At 46.7% G+C, this 20,805-nt stretch overlaps 2 protein-coding genes across 3 annotated transcripts in view; one reads left to right on the plus strand and one right to left on the minus strand.

Annotated features, from left to right (window-relative positions):
- Positions 1 to 412: 412 nt before the first annotated feature.
- On the minus strand, positions 413 to 3,453 carry pgam5 (PGAM family member 5, serine/threonine protein phosphatase, mitochondrial). Of its 2 annotated transcripts, none has more exons than XM_067227620.1 (6): positions 3,029 to 3,453; positions 2,686 to 2,858; positions 2,393 to 2,518; positions 2,110 to 2,198; positions 1,237 to 1,367; positions 413 to 1,021 (listed from the first exon to the last, which is right to left on the minus strand). In XM_067227620.1, the coding sequence occupies exons 1-6, from the start codon at positions 3,262 to 3,264 to the stop codon at positions 871 to 873; spliced, it is 906 nt and encodes a 301-aa protein (XP_067083721.1). In that variant the 5' UTR covers positions 3,265 to 3,453; the 3' UTR covers positions 413 to 870. The 2 variants fall into 2 exon arrangements, with proteins under 2 accessions (XP_067083721.1, XP_067083720.1); XM_067227619.1 differs by having other exon boundaries at positions 1,237 to 1,370.
- A 703-nt stretch (positions 3,454 to 4,156) lies between these two features.
- Positions 4,157 to 20,805, plus strand: part of zdhhc8b (zinc finger DHHC-type palmitoyltransferase 8b) — a 42,703-nt gene continuing 26,054 nt past the window's right edge. The window contains exon 1 of the mRNA XM_067228211.1: positions 4,157 to 4,331. Coding sequence (XP_067084312.1) covers positions 4,228 to 4,331 — 104 coding nt within the window. The 5' untranslated portion in view covers positions 4,157 to 4,227. The remainder of the gene's footprint in view (positions 4,332 to 20,805) is intronic.

Here is a 20,805-nt window from a genome sequence, read left to right on the forward strand (position 1 = left end):
AATCGGCTACTAATAACTCATACAGACTGACTGCTGGTCAGCGTGTGAAGGACGTTGGTATATTGAATGTGAAATCCCTGAAATAAACGTCTGGATTTGAGGGTAACGCCTTCATTGAGAGGATTGGATTGTTGTGCTTGTGCTCAAAGTTGAGGACCCACGTCATCCTGGTTTCATGAATGTGGAATTCTGCAAAAATGCACCTAAATACTTAAAACATGCTTATTGTGCTTTGGCATTCTGTGCTTTATTAAAAACTTTCATGGTGTTATTTCTCCCTTTTTCTGTATGTCCGAAATTCGTTTGCTTTCAAGAAATCAATAAAACTTCCCTGTCCTTCGAGCCACTTCCCTTTTTCCTGGTTATCAATCCTGTTCCCGGAAACCCCCCGAGTGAAACACGACCGCGGAACTCAATACCATGACAGTTTATTCCAAGTTTCCACTTACACAAACACATGAAAAAAAATCTTGGTATATGCGTTAGCCGTAAAAACGAAGAAATATGTTTGAATTCTCTTTTGACGTAGCCGTTTCTTCAAAATTCTTTAAAAAGGTTACATTCATGTTGAATGACCGTCATCGGGTGAGTTGTCTTTCAACCTGCTTGGCTCCTCAGGCGCCCATAACAGCGGTCAGATCCCATGCGCTCCCCTCTGTTCAGTACAAACCCTGCAGGGATAAGGCGCTCCCGAGATGCAATGCAAACGTACGGCACGGGGAGAGACCACAACACCACATCAAGGTAGCATTCGTCGCACGTTCACAAAAATAACACTGACAGTTAACTCTCAAGACACTGAAGGAAAAATAGAGAGCGGATGAGCCCTGCGACCGATCGCCTGTCGCCATGGCAAAGGGGGGGGGGGGGTCAGGTCCGTGTGAGCTTGTCTGGAGGCATGAAGCCGGAATCTCCCAGAGTCCTCAGCGCCACCCTGCCGCTGGGTCGGATGGTGAGCCAGGTGATGCTGCCGTTGTTGAGGCCCATCCTGAGCCAGCCCTCTGGAGGAAACTGGAGAGCTCTGAGACACACACACACACACACAAACATGAAGCCTAACATACAAGCAGGGACTTTCCACATTTTCGAAAACCATCCCGAAGCATCTATTATTGAGGACACGTCAACATAAAGTAATGCAATGCCTGCGAGTCCTAAGGGCATGGGCCCAGACAGTGGTAAAGCAAAACGGTCGCCCTAGCCAGAAAATGGGGCAGGCCGACTGGCCCAACACACCTGCAAACGAAATAGCGAATGACGTTGGCATGACAGACGATGACCTCGTAGCTGTCCTCCGTCTGCTTGGCGTCGGCCCGGTGGATGTACCGGCGGAACGCCGCCTCGATTCTAGCCCCGTCCTCGTGGTACTGCTGAACACAGCAAGGAGGGTGCGTGGAGAGACATGTCAAACAGACCCTAAATACATTCCATTGCACTGCATTGAATAGCATTGTCATCGCAGTGCAATTCATGATGTATTCAGTGTTGAGAGGAGCTGGAAACGGATCCAATATGGTAAGACAGACAACAGACAACACAGGAGGGTGACAAAGAATGCATGGAAATTTCACAGCGGATATAACAGACCAAGTGAAACTGAATAAACGGCAACAGTTCACATTAAGGTTTCATGAACTACTGTGTAACATTGTTGGTACATTAAAAACAGGTATGTAGTTACACTTTCTTACGGCTAAGCCGTACAAGGAAACTTGGTACGGGGGAAGTTGGGATGTCCAGGGGTAGGTGGATGTAAACATGGATCTGGTTTTTGCGACAGAACCTCCAACTGCCCCTTTACATTTAGTCATTTAGCAGACGATCTTATCCAGAGCGACTTACAGTAAGTACAGGGACATTCTCCCCGAGGCAAGTAGGGTAAAGTGCCTTGCCCAAGGACACAACGTCATTTGACACGGCCAGGAACCAACAACCTTCTGATTAATAGCCCGACTCCCTAACCGCTCAGCTATCTGACCCCAAACAAGGGGTGTACTGGGCCTACCATAGCGGTAAATGGAACCTTAATGCACAGCTTTTGTGAATTAATGATGTGAAACTGGACCAGGGGCCCGGTTGAAATCCAGAGCAGGTGTGTGTGTGTCTTACCACAGCATCAGGCTGCCAGTGGGTGACTGGGGGCACGGGCTCGATTGGCGCGCCCTCCCTCAACAAATCACAGCTCACCAATTCTACTCCTTCACCAAAGGCAGAAAGAAAGACAAATCACATTTCTTTTCTGAGTAACTGAACAAAAGGATTATGAATGTGTGATTATATGGGCTGATCTATGAAGCGCTATGTGACTTGATTGAAAGAAGGGCTATATCAATAACATTTGATTTGAATAATCAGTATGAAGCACAAACTTGAAGTTGAACTTAAAAGTTACCTGAGAGGTGCTTGCTGATAATGTGAGCGGTCTCAGTGGCCCTAGCCATGGTTGAGTGGATCAAGATGTCATACTTCAGTCCCAGCGTTGCTAGGCGCTGACCAGTCAGCTCTGCCTGTTCCCGGCCTGGTGCAAAAAAAACACAGTCTCACAATTCAGCTGACAGCATTGGAACCATTCACCACTTAAATCTCCACTGTGGAACTTCACTTTCGAGCTCAGACATATTAACAAACAATCAAAGGGCACAGAGTGCAGATAGTAGGGATCTGAATTTTCTGTCTCCAATGCACCTAGTGGTGTGAGGATCCTCTCCTTGTCTCCAGTCCCACTTAAATTGTACTGGGAATGTCGAATTAGAAGGATGTTGCGTGTGGCTTTGGGTTTGCCATTCTCCTGTTCTGTGCTTGGGTCTTCACTCAAGCTCTCCTTCTTCTTTCCATTCAATAGCGTAGTTGGATCACGTCTAGTTCAGGACAAGGAGGAACGGAGGAGATTAACGTAGAGACGTTTAAGCTCGATCAACCTCATTGACTTCTTGTCAATCAGCGCTGCTGAATAATCAGCGCTTCTGAATAATCAGCTCTAGACTGTACAACTAAGCGACATGTCGGACGTTATAAATAAGACTCATACTTGTCCCAGTTAAAGTCCCAGGTACGTCCACTTGGTCCAGCTGTATGACTCCCCGCTGGCCACGTCTGTACCGGCTGTGCAGCCTGGATAGCTGGAATTCGACCCCATAGGCTGGTCTCTCCCCGGCTGTGGGTACCGAAATGCCCACGAGATTCGGCGGCGGCTACTGCGAAAACTAGAACAGCAGACCCACCCGCGAACCCACATACAAGTCTGAATGTTTTCCGGTATGACATACTTGCTAGAAACACTAGATCGGGCAACGAGCTAAAGCTACTTCCCTAACGTAACGCACAACGACGGGATGATTTGAAAAGACTCAGGGCAGGATAATCTCGAGGTTGTCTGCGGTTTTCGACATGCAAGAATATCTTCATGTGACTCTTTAATCGCTGGCTAAAAATAAACCCTCCAATGGTTGTCTACCTGGATTCAGCTTGACTTGGTCGCTCAACAGACTGATTGGTCAAAGTGCTTGGAACTACGGTTGCCCAGAAGTACCAATAGAGCTCGTTATTAAATAAACGCAAAAGTGTGACCATTATTGCCACTAGAGGGGGCCAACAGTATGCGAGAAAACTTTGATTTAACACAATTATAAGTAACGGGTGGATAGTTTTTGAGGCTTCAAACCCTATGCTTCAAACTCTGTTTAATTAGGTTACCGTTGCCCATCATATTTTCCTCTAGGCAATCTGTACAGTGTCAGTTTTTTTCCACTCCATGCATTCATTAAAAAAAATGTGGAAAGCATAATTGTGTATTTTGTGAGTTGTTTTTCAAATTTTAGATTTAGAATAATGGATATTTACGGAATTTAACCACATGATATCAACAACACGCCAACAACAATTAACACATTATATTTGATTATATTCACATCTCTTTTCTAAATCTTAGGCCTAATGATATAGTTATTTATTTTGCAGTCTACTATGCTCGAGCATCCCTCTTGCGTTTTGCATCGAAGCTCCACCCTTCAAGCGTTTCTGTGACCTCACTAGTGGGCTGGATTGCAAGGGTGGATCTCCAGGCTTTCGGAGCGGTGTATTTCTGCCTGTCTATCTTTGTATCTGTGTGCTTTTAGCGGTTCCATAGACGAGTTGGTTAAACCGTTAACCCATTTGTTGAAATTGCACACTGGAAATTGACATGCACCTCCATCGGAATAAATAATTGAGGAATGTGGAAATTACAGAATGCCCAACAGCGTTGGAAAGAGATTTAAACCCACCAAATACATCCCAGTCTCTACTGCTGCCACACTTCTTGTGGGGTCCACCACCTTATTCTTCGTTTTCACGTAAGTTTGTGTTCCCTGCTTTTAATTGAATCAAAAGTTTCATGTATTTAAATCAAATCCCGTGCAGGAGCCTGGTCGGGATTAGTCCATGTCGGGAGAATGTTGGTGAAGTTTTTGGACACCTGGTTTATAGACGTTCACGGCTAAATTGGTCCTATTTATTTTGGCTGATGCAAGTATCACATTTTGATATATTTAGTAGGATGTAATTGCTATACGGGTGCTGTCATAACATAGCCAATGTTTAAGAACAGACGTTATACAAACATCCCTGTAAAAGCTAGCGGCAGTCGTCAAAGCACCCAAGAAGCCATCTTCTTGCCTGGGAGAAATTGCCACAGGCTCTGAAAGTTGATACAAAATAAGCCGGGAATGGTTACATTGTTGCATGCTGCATTACAGATTCTTGTTTCCACTTAAACATTTCCGAAGTGTCTTAATTGTTGCGGCCAATTGATTTTGACGACGCGCAGTGAATATTAAGGATAGGTACATCTAGTACTGAGTTGTGTGCAAACACGGTCCTCCCATCAGTAAGCTATTGCACCGCACCCCAGGTTCAAGTTTTTTTTATCTGGGGGGGGGGGGGGGGGGCAGTTACATCAACATTGAACCTTTTCACTCTGAAATGTGTCATTAAATATTGAAGACTGTACATGACATTAAATACGTGAAGTATTTTGCACTTTGTCTAGCAGTACAGAGAGGCATGTGGATTGCCCAAGCTATTTGTATGGTCCCTTAAACAATTTAAGTTCTCAGTGGGCCTCGGTAAGAAGCTTTGCATAAACAAATGGTGCACTTCATGAATCATACAAGTGAACACAAACACAAGGATATCTCTACTTCAAGAAGCTGGACCTTCCAAATCTATGCACTTGATTTTTACTGTCCGTTTGATGTTAATCTGGGGGTTAGTTTTAAGCTATTTTTCAGGGCGGATCCCTCCTCTAGATGGGGAAGATTAGGGCTTGATCCATTTGCTCACTGATTCCCCAGTTAAATAGAAATGACCAGATATGGGGTGGGTGAGGGGTTAACAACATGAATGCATCTCTGCCAGTGGGTCCATGTACAAGGGAGTCAGATGGCTGAGCGGTGAGGGAGTCGGACTAGTAATCTGAAGGTTGCCAGTTCGATTCCCGGCCGTGTCAAATGACGTTGTGTCCTTGGGCAAGGCACTTCACCCTACTTGCCTCAGGGAGAATGGCCCTGTACTTACTGTAAGTCGCTCTGGATAAGAGCGTCTGCTAAATGACTAAATGTAAAAAATGTACTGGATCCATGTATTAGAGCTCACAGATGAGGCCACACATGTGTTTTCCAAGAGTCAGCCTGTTGACAAATCTCCCTGCAAGCTATTGTCGGCTGACAGTGAATCACTGGCAAAGTTGTTGAGAAAAGCTCCTCGTATATTGTGTCAGATGGATTGTGAGGGTGGAGACATGGAGCCATAGCTTGTACTCTTGCTAGCACACAAGCAAAACATATGGCCCTCATTCTTCAGTGTGACTTGCATGGTTAGTGCCTCACACGGTCACAATTAGAACACATTTGGACAGTTTTATTTATCTCCGTGGTAGGATCTGGTCTTGGCAATAACCATGACAGAACAGGATGGTCACGTACTGTCCAGAAGATCTCACGATGACACGTGATTAGTATCCCATGACTCAGCAATATCAATCTAAAACTCAGTGTTTTTGATTTTACAACAAAATATAGTCATACTATAGCTAGGGTGGGATATGTAAGGAATACAGAGGCCTAGATTAGGAATGCTACCTCTCTGTCTGAAACATAACGCCTGCAATACAGAAATGATATCAGCTTTGCTGCTAGCGTTTGTTGCTATCATGTGTAATGTTTGGCATTCAAGACAGGGTGAGATGGATTTCTGGAAACTATCCATTGATCATGTCAACTGGAACCATACTTAGCTGTTGTTATGGCAATAAATTATAGAGGAGTCTGCTGGTTGCACTTGGAGTCAGAATATCTTCCTGACACTAAGATGAACAAGAGCCTGGGCTGAAAACTCAGACTAACAGACATCTAATCTTGAACTTGAATCTGTTTCCTACTTTACAAAATGCATGTATTGAAATTGACTTTTATTCATGTCTGTGTCCTGGAGCATTCATTGTTTGTCATTATCACTCGATGCCCATTCACATCCTCCTCCACTCGTTGTTTGTGTGTGTGTGTGTAATTTGTGCATCAGGAAGTCAAAGGCTAGGGGTTCCTGATAATCTCAGATTTGCTCACCCCAGTGGGATTAGAGCTTTGCTAAATGCATGACGTGTCCTCCACACTGTGGTGTTTTAAAACATTGTCCTAATCTCAGCAACATTTGTTTAACGTTCAGGAGTGTATTTGAACATTCATTCCCTTTGATGTTAATCTGCGCCGTGCCAGTATAGCCGCTGTCGTCTCTATGTTTGGAGATGTGATTGACACTCCAGCTGTGTTTGCTAGTGCCTCACATCTTGGTGTTGGGGTCCATTATAAAGCTTTTACACCACTGTAAACTACTACATGTTTGAGGGTGGAGCCTTGTGTATTTCAATCCGGTTGAATGATTAGTTAATCTACATTATCGCAGTATCCGAATTGTGTACTTTAACATTGCTTACAGGATAAAATGATGAAATGGCATGAGGGGTTATGGGCTGTCTGGTGTACACCATCTGTAGTATTTTACACTAATCCTAGTTTCAGTTTGACTCTGTATAGTTCATTCAGTATTTCTAACCAGCACTCAGAAATGAGCAATCTTCTCAGTATGGGAGTGGCTTTGCCTGTCCATATGTCAAAACATGTTTCATGTCACTTTCTGATCATTCCATGCTCCTGTCATGCACTACCACACAGAGTTAGTGTCAAGGAGGATGATAACAGGATTTGTCGATCACTACCACCACTGGGTGTTTCGTATGAGGGGGATAGAATGGACTTCAGCCTTCGTGTCACCCACAGGATAAACACAGATAATCTTGGATGGAAACAGCATGGCTGGAGGTGTCTCGGCCCGGACATAAAAAACGTTGCACAACTGGTTGGTGAGATAAATACCCTTTTCCAACCACTGACATGCTTTAAGATGGTCTGGGAATGCTTCAGTTAGCTTTGTCAGATTAGATAGCAATATAACTTCCTCCATTTTTTTGGCTTTTATGAGTGCCTTGGCGAGAAGTCCTGGTGGTTGATAAATCCAGTATGCTACAGGGCTGTGCCGTTGTCTGTTCCGTATGAGAATGTAAGGGGAAAGTACTTGCTAGATGCAAAACAAATATGTTATCCTCTTTTTATGTCCACTCTCCTTGAATAAAACACTATGATATTAGTTTTTCTCACAGTGCACGATTTTCTCTTTCATCTTAGATTGTGCTTTGTGTCACTGAAAACGAAACGGGAAATAAAATACATGATTTAAAACGTGTATCTAGAAAAACGGCAAACCTATGGCGAACAGCAAAGACTTTATCTCAAACAATAAAGACGACGGCATGACTCATGCTTTCTCTGATGGGGCTTTGTAAATCTAAATCTGGATTTCATTGCTGCAAGCTAAAAATATAGAGGCAATGTGACAAAAATGAGATCAAATGCATATTTCAGACGAGGCTTTTCAAGTAATAAAATAATTCATTAGGGAAAGTTGAAATTGACTGATAACGAGCATTTAACACATTCCATCATCACCTCTGAAACACATGCACACACAGTATATACCACTAGAGAGAGAGAGTTCTAATACAGAATAGAAGGGTGGAGCCATAAATCAATCCAGTCTCCTCCAACACCATGGCACATCCAGCTGGTGAAAATCCTCAGAGCGATGAAGGCGAGACAACTTCTCCTCCCGTGGCCTCCCTGCCCCCAACTCTGGGGCCATCCAGAAGCAGGCCCCGAACAGTCTCCACCCAGAGTCTACTTAGAAATCACTTGCCTGTCTGCCTTCTCTGCCTGCTCTGCTAGCCTGTCTGCCTGCGTTCTTGCTTTGCCTGCCTGCCTTCTCTGCCCGGCATTGGTATTGATGAGTGAATGAGGTCAACAGATAAAGGCCAGGTCTTCTAATCGTATTCCCTCCCAGCCCTCCTGTCGTTGCTTGACAACTAGGTTAAGATAATGCTGAGTGATTGGCTTCCCTTGGCTGTGCCATGCATCCAGAACAGAGTCCTGCCCAACCACATACCCGTGCTAACTCCCAGCCCCTCGACAAAGCCAATGCGAAACCTCCCATTGTTCTGTGTATGATGTAAATTTGTAGCCAACAGTGTCCACCTCTCGAATGGCTCTGCTGGAAAATGTCGGTGTAAGTGGTTGTAATGAGGATTGTGTTTCCGTGCCGTTGTATCTGGGACCAACCAAACGCTTTGAACAAGTCTGGGATCAATATTCACTTGTTGGCATTTACCATAGGGGTTTGCTGAATTATGTATTAGACTTTCTAATGAACTGATGCCTCCTCTGGTTTAGCTTGCCTTTCTGTCCTGTTACTCCAATATACAGGCAACTGTGGACATTTTCTCGTGCACCTTGCGCCTTCATTCAAACAAATATGCGTCAAACAGCAAGAGAAACATCTTATCTTTCTCAGTCAAGGAGGGAAGGCTTTTTCAAACGTCTAACTCATGGCTGCCTCCCTTGTGCATTTCCATGGCTTTCTATTTTGCCCTTCAACTTTTCTTGGCTCCTTCCAAGCCCAAAATAAACCAGGCCTTGTGATGCCAGGTCCAGTCTAAATGGAGCCATGTGTAGTCAAGGCGGTCGGAGTATGTGGTGGGTGAAAAGTGCGGGAAAGGGGAGTGAGATCCTTTTTTTATGGTGCAGGGAGTGTGTTTCTGCTGGACTCTGCACCCTACCCCCAACCTTGTCCTGCCTCTTCGAGAGAGACTCGAAACCCCTCCTGGGAAACATGTGGCATTGATTTGGACCTCCAGCCTCTCCCACCCTGGGAGTCTCCACCCTGCTCCCCCGCTCGTTGTTTTGGAAGAGCGGGGGGGGGGGGAAGTCCATGACGAGGTAGAAACAGAGCTCTCCTTCTGTCACTCCAGGCTGGGAGGGGCTGTGGCTGGTCTGTGGAGCCGGACTTCAGTGTAGTCTTTCAGTTCAATCAAGAGAACCTCACACGTGTGTGTGGGTGTGTGTGTGTGCGTGCTGTTCATCGACAAAGAGGAGGAAAGAGAGGACGATGGGGGTGATTGACTGCATGATTGTAAGGGCGTGCCGTTTCATATCTTTGGTCTTTTTCTGTCTTGTTTTTTTTCCATGTCTTTTTAAGTGGGATGTTAAAAGTCCCTCGAGATGGGCACATCAAACGGCACCAGCACTCACTCATCTGCCAAGAGCAGACCGATAGAAATGCAAGTGGTCACTGGCTTTGAAGACTGGGTTCCAAGGCCTGGGTCTTTTCCCGCCCAACTGTCTTTGACTGTGTACTTTGCAGCGATACAACAAGTACCTTTTAACTTGCTCAAGCTGTCATCTAGTTTTTAACCAAACCTCAGGACACTCAATAAATTATATAACACAGTATTCGTTATTCATTGAAATTCATGTTCAGGGACAGTGTTCTCTGAGATGAACATTCCAATCCCCATCTTGTCTGCAGACATCAGAAACTGACATCTACTGCTGTAGAGAAAACAAATGGATGTAAAATATTAAATATCTATTGTCTATGAAATCCCGTTCAAACATGGGATGATTTGTGTATTTGTAGACGTGTGTCCTGTTCAGGGGTGGGCTTACATTGTCATGGTGATATACTGTACCAAAGACACAGGTCTACTGATAGGAAAGTCACAGGACCAATATAATCTGTTTAGACTTACATGCATGACACATTCTCCCAGTTCCCACACCATCACAAGGTCTTCAGTAGTTTCTTTCTTTCAGACCTCGGTTGAGCTCTGGTAGCCATGTCATGTGATAAGCAGAACTTAGCGTTTATGTGTGACTCATCAGCCTGTCACCCTCTGAGGTAGGCAGAGCAAAGCGCAGCCTGCTGAAACACAGTCAAATAGGACACTGGCTCGCTGCTCAGCTTCCATGAAACAGCGGGCTTTACCTGCAGGCACCTGTTGGATGGATCGCCCAGTGGGAACTCTAACCCTCTGTGTGTGATTCACATACTATTCCTTGTCCGCTCACTATAAGCTCTGATTGAGGCTAATTTGTCGCTTTAGGCAGCATGACTTGGTGTGTTTCAACTCTAGTAAATACAGATAATGGTATTGATATACCTCCAGTTTCTGGTTGGATTTGAAATAAAACCGATTTTGTCTTTGTAGGAGCTGGGGAAGAAAGCGGTTGGGTCACACCATTGACAGAGATATCACTCAACAACCGTTTTTAACCGGAGTTCTACGTTAAAATATCCAGCCACAGACTTCCTCCTGGTGATTAGTTTTTCTTGGCTTGGTGTCGTATGAGACATGCCCACAGACCTGAATGAACTTTCCATAACAAAACTTGAAGACCGGTGTCTTGCATCAGGCACTGTGTTAAAGAACAAATAAAGAACTGGAATTTTACTCGACAAGTGTTATATCGATATATAAATAATACAATCCTCCATCTACGTTGTGTGATAAAATAATTGCATGATGAGAAGTGTTGCTATAGTGCAACTGTGTATACACTCCAATATTTCCCAAATTGTATAATGGGCTGTCTAACTTGACTGTGTGGTTTCTCTGTTGGTGTGTATGTGTCTGCCTTAAGTTATCTGGTGTGGACTGTGAAAGATAGAGACAGAGAGGGAGTCGGAGACAGAGAGAAAACAGAGCCTGAGAGAAAACAGAGACGGAGCGAGACAGAGACAAAGAGAGAGATGGAGAAAGAGGCTCAACGCGACCTTATCTAATCTGGAGAGAGGATGTTTTCTGTTTTGTCTCGGCCGTTCTCTGGATGACACGCACAGAAACCTAATTCTGCTGAAGAGCTGGCTTCACTATCTACCTTCCTTTCACTACCGCCAGTGGCAAAGCCTTTCTGCGCCATTTCTGTCTTGACAACAAGGCTGGTGTCGATGCAGTAAGGTGGTGTTAGTCATCAGGGGTTTTCATGTGTCTCAGAAACACATGCTGTTTCTCTATGGGGGAGCCAATCCACACACTGACAATAGTACTTAACCATTTAGCAGGCGCGTTCGTCCAAAGCGCTACACGGGAAAGGATTCAAACCTGCGACCCAGTGAGCCGTACCCAGTTGCATAGCAACAGACGTTGGCGTCTTCGGCCAATCGGCGCAAAGAGGCCTCGCTATTGTCGACAGACAGTCAATGCATCAAACCTGCATCAAACCTGTCGTGTTCGGCCGCTGTTTAGTGTCTGTGTCTGTGTCTGTGCATGCAGCATTTTGAACCCCCCCCCCATCCATTCTCAACAGTGGGGTAATTGCTCAAATCCTGATTAAACGCCATGTCCATTAATGAGATGGCCAAAGCCAGCTGATCCCACACAGTGGTTTTAACAGCACTCCCCTCTGTGAATACCAGTACGCTTAACCCTCGCATGCTACTGTCTGGAACCCCTCCGTCCCAGCCTGACAGATCCCAGAGAGGGCTGGTGAATAATCCCTGTGCGGCCAGACAGAGGAGGGGTATGGAGGTTGGGTGTGTCCACCATAAATCCTGGGTATATTGGCCGGAGGTGGGGGTGGGGCTGGGGCTGGCGCTGAGATTTGGGGGGTGATTTGTTAAGGTTAGGGTTATGGTGCCTGGCAGCTTGGGGTTTAATCTCACGTGATTCCGGGGTCTGTCTGGGTAGGACTGAGGTAATCTCGGAGGAGCAAGCCCCAGGTTTAGGAAGACTATTGCACAGTATAAACTCTGCAGAACACTCAAAACACACAAACACAAACCAGGATCCCCTTTTCTCTGTATAGCAGCTGCTGACGTAAGCTACACGAGGCCAGGGAGAGGCCAGGGAGAGGCCAGGGAGAGGCCAGGGAGAGGCCAGGGAGAGGCCAGGGAGAGGTCAGGGAGAGGCCAGGGAGAGGCCAGGGAGAGGCCAGGGAGAGGTCAGGGAGAGGTCAGGGAGAGGCCAGGGAGAGGCCAGGGAGAGGCCAGGGAGAGGCCAGGGAGAGGTCAGGGAGAGGCCAGGGAGAGGCCAGGGAGAGGCCAGGGCATTGGGGAAGAAGGAAAGTAACAATGGCCTGATGCTGCGAGTGCTTTGAGAAAACTTTATGGTGTAAATGCACAGTTAAGCTTCCCATTTAGGGCTAAGTCAACACTCTCTGCTCAATATTTGTTCACTATCTCGCTGCACTCTCTTTTCAAGTGAGCCATGAACAAGCTGAAGACTCACTTGCGTGTGGGGCTGGACTTGGATGACACTGAACAAATGCACTCGGGCTTCAACGTCACATGATGATAATGAGAATGATCTGGATCACATGCATACAGATAACCACGGTCCACCCCCTTCTCACTTCCACTCTCTACTGTATTCATTTTTTCTTGTGTTTTTACGTTCCGTCAATGTCAGCTAATTCCCCTCTGCCGGATGCACGCCCATGGAATTGAATGTGAAGATCCTCGAAACCTTTAATGTAGTCTGCACGAATCAAAGGAGTTCTATTTAGATTGAACGGAACACGAGACTTTAGTTAGTCTCAGTGTTTCCCCTGGTTCCTCCCCGCGGACATTAGATTGCCTGTGTGGCTGGATGATCGTCGCCCTTACAACCAGGGAGACAGTGGTACAGACCGTGGATATAATGCACCCTATCCCCCACCTGCATTACCAGCCTTGTATTATGTGTCGTGACAAGGCAATTCTTCTCAGAGAAGAGGATGGGCTCTGAAGTGGAGCAGTTCAAAGCTTCTCAGATGGGCTCCTCTGGGCTTATTCTCTGCTCCCACAATCCCTCTTCCTCTGCGTTTTAATTCAATTATTTTTGTGGTTCGGGCGCTCCTCTCAGAAAAGGCCCCGTGTTTTCTCTCCCTAAGCATATTTCAGCGTGTTCACTAATACCCAGGGTAGCGCAAATTGAGAATGCGCAGCTGAGAATGTGGGCTGAATGTCTTAAGACAGAGTTATTTTTGCGGTTAGTCACAGATTTGTATTCAGGACTGAGGTGTCTATCTGTGCGAAGATTTCATGAAAACCTTCAGTCCCAGTCTTAAGTCAGTTACTGTTGTTATATTGAAGACATCCCTAATTGTCCATGCTGGTGTTGGAGAAACTTGGCATTAGCTGGTTTACATAGTCTTTCAAGACCCATGTAGATGAATGAACCGAGTAATTATCTTAACTTGGCATACTTGATTGGCAACTGTAATTATGTGGTGAGAGAGACCGTGGGGGGAGGTGAGTTCAGGTACCGATGGAGATTTAATGACCAGTCGGGCACTCATTCATTCCTGGAACCCCAACTACTTCCCTGATTGATTTCATTTGAGGACCAAACGAGGCAAAGTAAATGTGCAGTAACGAGAAACCGCACCTGTTTACGAGGGAAGGCCTGCCTCAAGGACCAACATCAACAACTTTGTCAGGGAGCGCGGCCGCGATTGGCTGCTGTTCGTGTAGTTGTGTCTGCCGGGCAGGTGAGAGTTGAAATAGAGCTCCTGTTCCCGATAGGTATGGACAACTGGCCCGGGGGGTGGGGGGGATTAGAGACAGGGACCCCAGGGGAGTTGTGCTGACAGCTGGGGACAGGCTGTGCGGCGAGACACCCCCCCCCCCCCCCCCCCCCCCCCTTTACCTGACTGTGCGGATTAGACATGCAGGGTACCGTCCGTCCTCGCAGCACCCTGGCTGGGTTGGATTAGCCAGCAGGCCGGCCGGCTCCACTGGGCACCGTGCCAGCAGCCCTCGGGGAGCTCCGGGTCGTGCCCTCACGTCCACCATGGTGCCTGGCTGGGCAAGCTCCGGCTTGGCATGCGTCTCAAGGTGTTGTGCGAGGGGCAGAATGCGATCGTGGATCAGGGAGGGCAGGCTCCATTGCTGGGTTTAGTTGCTCGTCTAAGTATTTTGAGCGGTAACAGATTAAACCATGTAATGAATGAACTGTGGTAGCATTTAAAACATATATATATTTTTGCATTAATGGGAACTTGAACTGCTTTTATTAGAACTATTTAAAGCAGTAAACACGTTAACCATCGCTGTAGGAAAAGTGCAATCCTCTGTAACCTTTTCAACACAATTAAACGGGGCTTGTGTCCTCATTAGCGTTTGATGGCCTGGTGACTTTGCCTGAGTTGCGGAATGGAAACATGGCGTCAGTTAGCCCGCAGGTTAGCTAGAGCAGTGACACATCGCCCGTGTTGTGAATTCTGCATGCCTCAGAAGCAGCCCCGTATTAAAATGGATTGCTTAGCAATCCAGTGCTTAACTAGTAAGCTACCCGAGAGGAATATTTACTACAAGGGAGACTGCTTTTGCGGCAGGCACATTTTTCAAGTCCAGTCTGTGCTGATGGCGGGCGAGACGCCTAATGAACTATAGTCAGAATGAATGAGGATATTGATCAACCGACTGCCTCATAGATTATAGCCTACTCAAGGCATCAGATAAATAAGCCGTGATGTAGGGCGTATTATCGGAAACAGCAAGTTTTATGACCTGATCCTGAATAGGTTATCGGTGAACCTAAATCTTCATAGTCCTTTTAGTAGAGCCTAGGTTTCCCAAGATTTGGGATTGAAGAGCATGGTGATGAGCAATGCTGTAGCCACTCTGAAAAGGACAGTTCTCACTTAGGTACAAGGTGCAGATGAGCAGTGTTCAAATGGCTTGGGGCGCATACACCTCCCCAAAAAAATGCATTCAAAACATGCCTGTCATAGAGAGGAACAGAGAGCACTCATCCGCGACATTCCCCATGGCCCAGGAGAACTGCTGCATGCCCGTGCCCAAGTCCTGCGTCTTTTCACACCGGACAGGAAGTACAAGATGACCTCATCTTCTTGAGTTTTGGCTGCGCTCAGTTCCAACTCACCTGCAGCTCTGCACGCACTCACACATTCTATTCTCCACAGAATATCCGCAGTAGAAAATAAGATCAAGTTGGGGGTCCCGACTAGCACAGTAGTCTTGCTATGAAACGCCGGTCAAACTGTTGTCTCGATGTGCTCAGAATCCTGACTCTTGGGATGGCTGGACTATGGACTGGGCAAGTTTGAGAGGTCAGGAGAGCACGGCCTTTCTGGACCTGGAGCGTGTCTGTGTGGGGTGTCAGAGCTTAGTGAACCAGCGACAAAGAGCTGCCATTCAAACAGCTTCCCAGCTCATTCACAATCTGCTCTTCGCATTGCCGTCCTAAGTGGTGACTAAGTGAGGCCTATTTTTACCCCGGTCTGTAACTAGAGCATGGCAGTTTCATTGAAACAGGTAATGGAGCTTAAAGGCCGGCAGTTGTCATTCAACCACGTCGACCAGTGACTCCATTCCATTTCTCCTCCTCAATGCCTAATTGAAAGGAAAGGTATATTTATTTGTCCACTCACATAAGTTTGTGTTCAGAGAACTTTTTAGCCTCCAAATGCCTCGAGAGGACCATATGGTCTGCAGATGAGGCTTAACACCATCTTACTCTCAGTTTAGCCTCCGGTAGCTCACTGGATCTCAGCAGTGGGGTTTGGAGAGACGGGCCAGTCCGTGAGTCAAGACTCCTAGTGACTGTGCTGCCTCTTAGATGGCTGACAGCCAAGCCCTTATCTCTAACCTCATCCAGAGGACATTTTTATCATCCCTCTGTGTACAAACTGGAGAGCTTGACTGAACCAGGGCAGCTTTTCCATTCTGGCAAGGTCTCCCAGTGACTGTACTTTGTGCAGACACAAGCAACTTCAAGCGACGGGTAAGAGGTTTGAAAACTTGTTCAACACTTAGTTTTGTCGCCTCGTCCTGTAGCTACGTCTTGCTGTGTTCTGTGCAGCTACGTTTACATTTAGTCATTTAGCAGACGCTCTTATCCAGAGCGACTTACAGTAAGTACAGGCATTCTCCCCGAGGCAAGTAGGGTGAAGTGCCTTGCCCAAGGACACAACGTCACTTGGCATGGCCAGGAATCGAACCAACAACCTAGGGGAGTCAGGTGGCTGAGCGGTGAGGGAATCGGGCTAGTAATCCGAAGGTTGCCAGTTCGATTCCCGGTCATGCGAACTGACGTTGTGTCCTTGGGCAAGGCACTTCACCCTACTTGCCTCGGGGAGAATGCCTGTACTTACTGTAAGTCGCTCTGGATAAGAGCGTCTGCTAAATGACTAAATGTAAATGTAACCTTCTGATGAATTGCCCGACTCCCTAACCGCTGAGCCATCTGACCACCACAGATGTACACGGGTGTTTGCTTGTTGCGTGCGTGGAGGGGGTCATATTCCTTAGTATTCCTGATTTGAAAGCGTCTGTGTGGCGTATGTGCGTGTTGTGTTCCGTTTGCTAGCGTTAAAGTATTCCATAGTGTTGTCGGTACATTCAGGGAGGCCACCTGGCGCTAGTCACCTAATAGCGCTCTGTTCCCGTGGGTTTGGCCACCATGGATATGAATGAGACAGATGGACCAGCAGCAGAGGGACTCGTGATGACACCTGTGCGACTTGGATGTGTGCAGCCTGCTCTCATGCGCACACACACACACACACAGTGTGACTCAGCTTTTTCTGTGACAGACTGAGGCAGGATGAGGTCTCCCTCCCGGCCAGATGAAGACCGTCACTTTGATGAATGGCAAAATAACAGATTGTGTTTGGGTGAGAGAGAGAAAAAACAAAAAAACACACAACTTTCAAAAACATTTCTATACCGAGGAGCTGGGAGAGACTGAACAGATTCGTCGTGCTGAAAGACAGGCCGGCGGGGCCCTCTTATCTCCCTCTCATGTTTTTTGAGAGGAAGTGAAGTGTCTTGGTCTCTCTCCGGGTCTGCCCGTGGCTGTCTCCTTCCTGCCGGGGCGTAATGAGCCGTGCTGGGTGCTGGATGCTGGATGCTGCAGCTGGCAGCACCGTGGTGCCCCTGTGTTACAGTGGAGCCACCTGACTCCTGAATGTGGAGGAGCAGAAAGACACCGGCTGGCGGGAAGCTGGTCCTTCTCAGCCCCCTCTCTGAGAGGAAGCCTGGTGCCAACACACACATATCCCTGCCCTGAGCCGCATACACCCCCCTCATCCATCCTCTCCCCCACCTACCCCACGCACTGTCTCTGGTCAAAATACCCCCACCAAATGCACACGCACAACCCTATCTCTGCCCCTGGTCATACATATACCACCTCCACCCAATACACACGCACTCATGATCCCTGGTCATACATATACCACCTCCACCCAATACACACGCACTCATGATCCCTGGTCATACATATACCACCTCCACCCAATACACACGCACTCATGATCCCTGGTCATACCGCCCCACCACACACCCACACATGTAGGCTTGCCCCTGGTCAGATGCACACAAATGTGGAGCTCTGACCTTGAATCTATTCAGTGGCTGTCTGGAAAAACAGCGGCAGCTGGACGAATTTGAGTCACGCCGACAAGGTAGTAATTCTGTGTAACAGAGTTGCTATGTCATTTCCTCCAGTTCCGTGAAATATGAATAGGAAAAACTGCAATCAATCAAAGCTTTTCAGTACCACTCTCAGCTTTAAACAAATCTGAATAAAAACGGTTATTCAGTTCCCCGTGCCAAAACATTTTCACAGGTAAAGGAGAGGGAAAAAGATGATGGTTCTTATCCAGGGTCCTTGCTTGTAACGGGAGGGATAATGGACGCCAATTGCCATATTACAGTCTTTAGTGGTGTCATTCTAAGACCAGGGGATGTCAATATGTGCGTTGGCATCTAAAAAAGGGATCTGTCCCCAGCCAGTGTGCCCGCTGCTCTGCCACCTGCCCGGGACAGAAATAGAAAATATGTTTTAGCCTCTGTATCCTGGGTAATGCCACTCTTACTGTCCCCTCACAGCCTGTTATGAAGGCTGCTGGTAAAGTTGGCAACTCATTATTTTCTATTGTATAAAGTTGATCAACTTTATACAGTAGAATGTAATGAGTATAAGCATCGAAATTGATGAATCGATCAAGTCTATTTTGTGATTGTAGGTGGATATAAAATGAGAGATGTACCTTTCGCGTTTGTGTTGGAATATGTCGTCTCCACCATCTACCACCGCCAACTCAAAAGGGTTTTTACAAGCCAGTAAAATGTACGTGCATACAGAAAATCTGCTCTTATGACCTCGCCTGGAGGTATATAGTGCTGGGTTGTGCGTGTCAGCACAACTTGGACCTTCCTTTGGGGACTATGTGGAAAACAAGCACATATCTTCTACTGTGGGAATTGTTGCCTGACGGCTTGTATCCATTCGGTTGCATTCAACCTGCAAAAACACAAAGGCGATTATTCCCATGTCACTAGTCTCCAAAGGCTGGCATTTCTTGAATAGTGAAATCTGGTCAAGGGTCGGTCAGGGGTCATTTTCCTAGATAGACTCCAAGCTGCCCTCTAAGGGTGAGAGAATCTGTGTCAGCATTCTGATGAGACACACACGCCCACACACCGATCCATCTAGGAGAACCCTAAAGACAGCTTTTTTGAACACACAAAGTGAGTTCCCCGCCTCCAAGAACCTCTCAGAACCCACGGCCAGAGATGCTACCAGGTCGGCAAAACGACTGCCACCCACAAACAACTGGGTCAAACAGAGGGCAAAGTACGTAGCGTAGCGTTAATGCACATGTACCTGCTCCTTGAGTGCACACTGTTTACACGCGCTTTACGGGCGTGTGAAAATGGGACCTTTTTTTTTGGTGCTATAAATGGAAGTGAAGTCATGGCAAGGTGACTGTGAACCACAGGCCTAGTTTCTCTATGGATAATCCCTCCGGGGCTGGCGCTCTGCAGGGCTCGATTCTAACAGCAGAGTGAGCCCCGTCTCATTGAGAACAATGATTGCGCTTCCCTGCCTTTTCCCTTTTGTGATCTCCAGCCCCTGAATGGCTGTCCAGCAGCTGGTTCACAGAGCCCAGACCCCTGTCTCTAAGTGAATCTCGGTGTCTGAAAGAGCCGACACAAAGAGAAAGCTCGGATGCTTGTCGAAGACATTTTTCGAGCGCTCCGTTTTCGCCCTTGGAGTAAAATGATTTTTTGTTTGCCTGAGTTTGTCTATGGTTTTGGCACATCTTTTTGAGAAATGAACGACATGTCTCTTGTCAGTGTGCCTCCTGTATCTCTTCTCATAATTAACTAGCGTCATTTTAACAAATTACAACCTAAAGTCCCTAATTGTGGCCCTCACTGAGAATTCCGGCATTTGGAAGCCAGTATCATATGCCAGCAGTTCAGCCGCGCCAGTGTAGGGCTAGCTGACGTCACACAACGAGGACGGAAGTTATCAGGGGGGATCCGTCATCGATGTTCACAAAATGGCATCCCTGAATGCCTGGATAAGCCACTCCGGTGTTTCAAGCCATAACTGCCGCTATGCTCGGTTTGAGTGCACAAATATCCGCCATTAATTGATGATTAATAACAACAGAGGGCATCGCTGTGCGTTGGAAGTCTAATTGACAGGAGAAGTTTGTAGGAAACTGAAGATGACATTTAAATGGACTCCATAAATAGCCAAGTTGCTTGGCGACAGAACAGCCTTTGGATTCCACGCGAAACAGCTGACTATGTGGCAGAAGACTGCAGCTGGTATCACAAACGTTGTCCTTTTTTTCCCATCCACATTGTGCCAATGAACCTACAGCCTACCACTTGTTCTCAAAACTATCGACTTGTTTGACTAATTATAGATATTCGAGCTTAACAGCAGTCTCAAGTGAAATTGCAATTCCAGCGGAGGTGTTCTCGTATCATAAAAGCATGGGGTTGTGTATGAGTACATTTTTCAATATCATATATCATTACTGTAATATAGTATTAGTTTCGATTTGTCCCCCTGTGATTTGTCCCTGGTCCTGTAAAGAGAGGAGGGTTGTCATGGTCGTGAGACTACAGGGTGGCAGAGAGAGAGGACAGATGGAAGAAACACACCACAGACCAGCCAGGAGACCAGCAGGGGCCAGGATGAGATGTATGTTGCATGTTGGTAAATGGCTCTGTCGGGTCGACTGAAATAGAAGCAACTCTCTCCATCCTGCCAGAGCCGACCGGGCGTCCTGCAGAATCAGTTAAGAGCTCCTTCCTCTTTTTTCCTTGCGTGAAACACGGGACAACCGGGACTCTAAATATTTCAGTTTTCACTTCACAGCTCAGCTCCCTTCATCCTTACAATTAAAATATTGTTTTATCTGTGTGGTGTTTTTGAGGAGGACTTGAGCCCATGTCCTTGGAGTGATGGAATTGCTGTCTTTGTGGGCTGTGTGCCATATAATCAAACTGAAGCCTAAATAGTATTGCACAGCATGAGCTGTAATAATAACACACCCAAGAATGCTTTACAGAGGAGATAAAAGATAAAGAAAATACCGGTATATATGCCTGAGCAACGTGAATATAATA

This window comes from Osmerus mordax, chromosome 24 (genome assembly GCF_038355195.1).
Source record: "Osmerus mordax isolate fOsmMor3 chromosome 24, fOsmMor3.pri, whole genome shotgun sequence".
In the NCBI taxonomy this organism is placed as follows: Eukaryota; Metazoa; Chordata; class Actinopteri; order Osmeriformes; family Osmeridae; genus Osmerus; species Osmerus mordax.

What these genes read in the sequence shown, in the direction of transcription:
- pgam5 (XM_067227619.1), bottom strand. Translation starts at nt 3,264, where the DNA reads ATGTCATACCGGAAAACATTCAGACTTGTATGTGGGTTCGCGGGTGGG. An exon ending in GAGGATCCTCACACCACTAG is followed by an intron (nt 2,519 to 2,685) that starts GTGCATTGGAGA and finishes TTTTTGCACCAG; the next exon opens with GCCGGGAACAGGCAGAGCTG. An exon ending in ACTGGCAGCCTGATGCTGTG is followed by an intron (nt 1,371 to 2,109) that starts GTAAGACACACA and finishes TGCTGTGTTCAG; the next exon opens with CAGTACCACGAGGACGGGGC.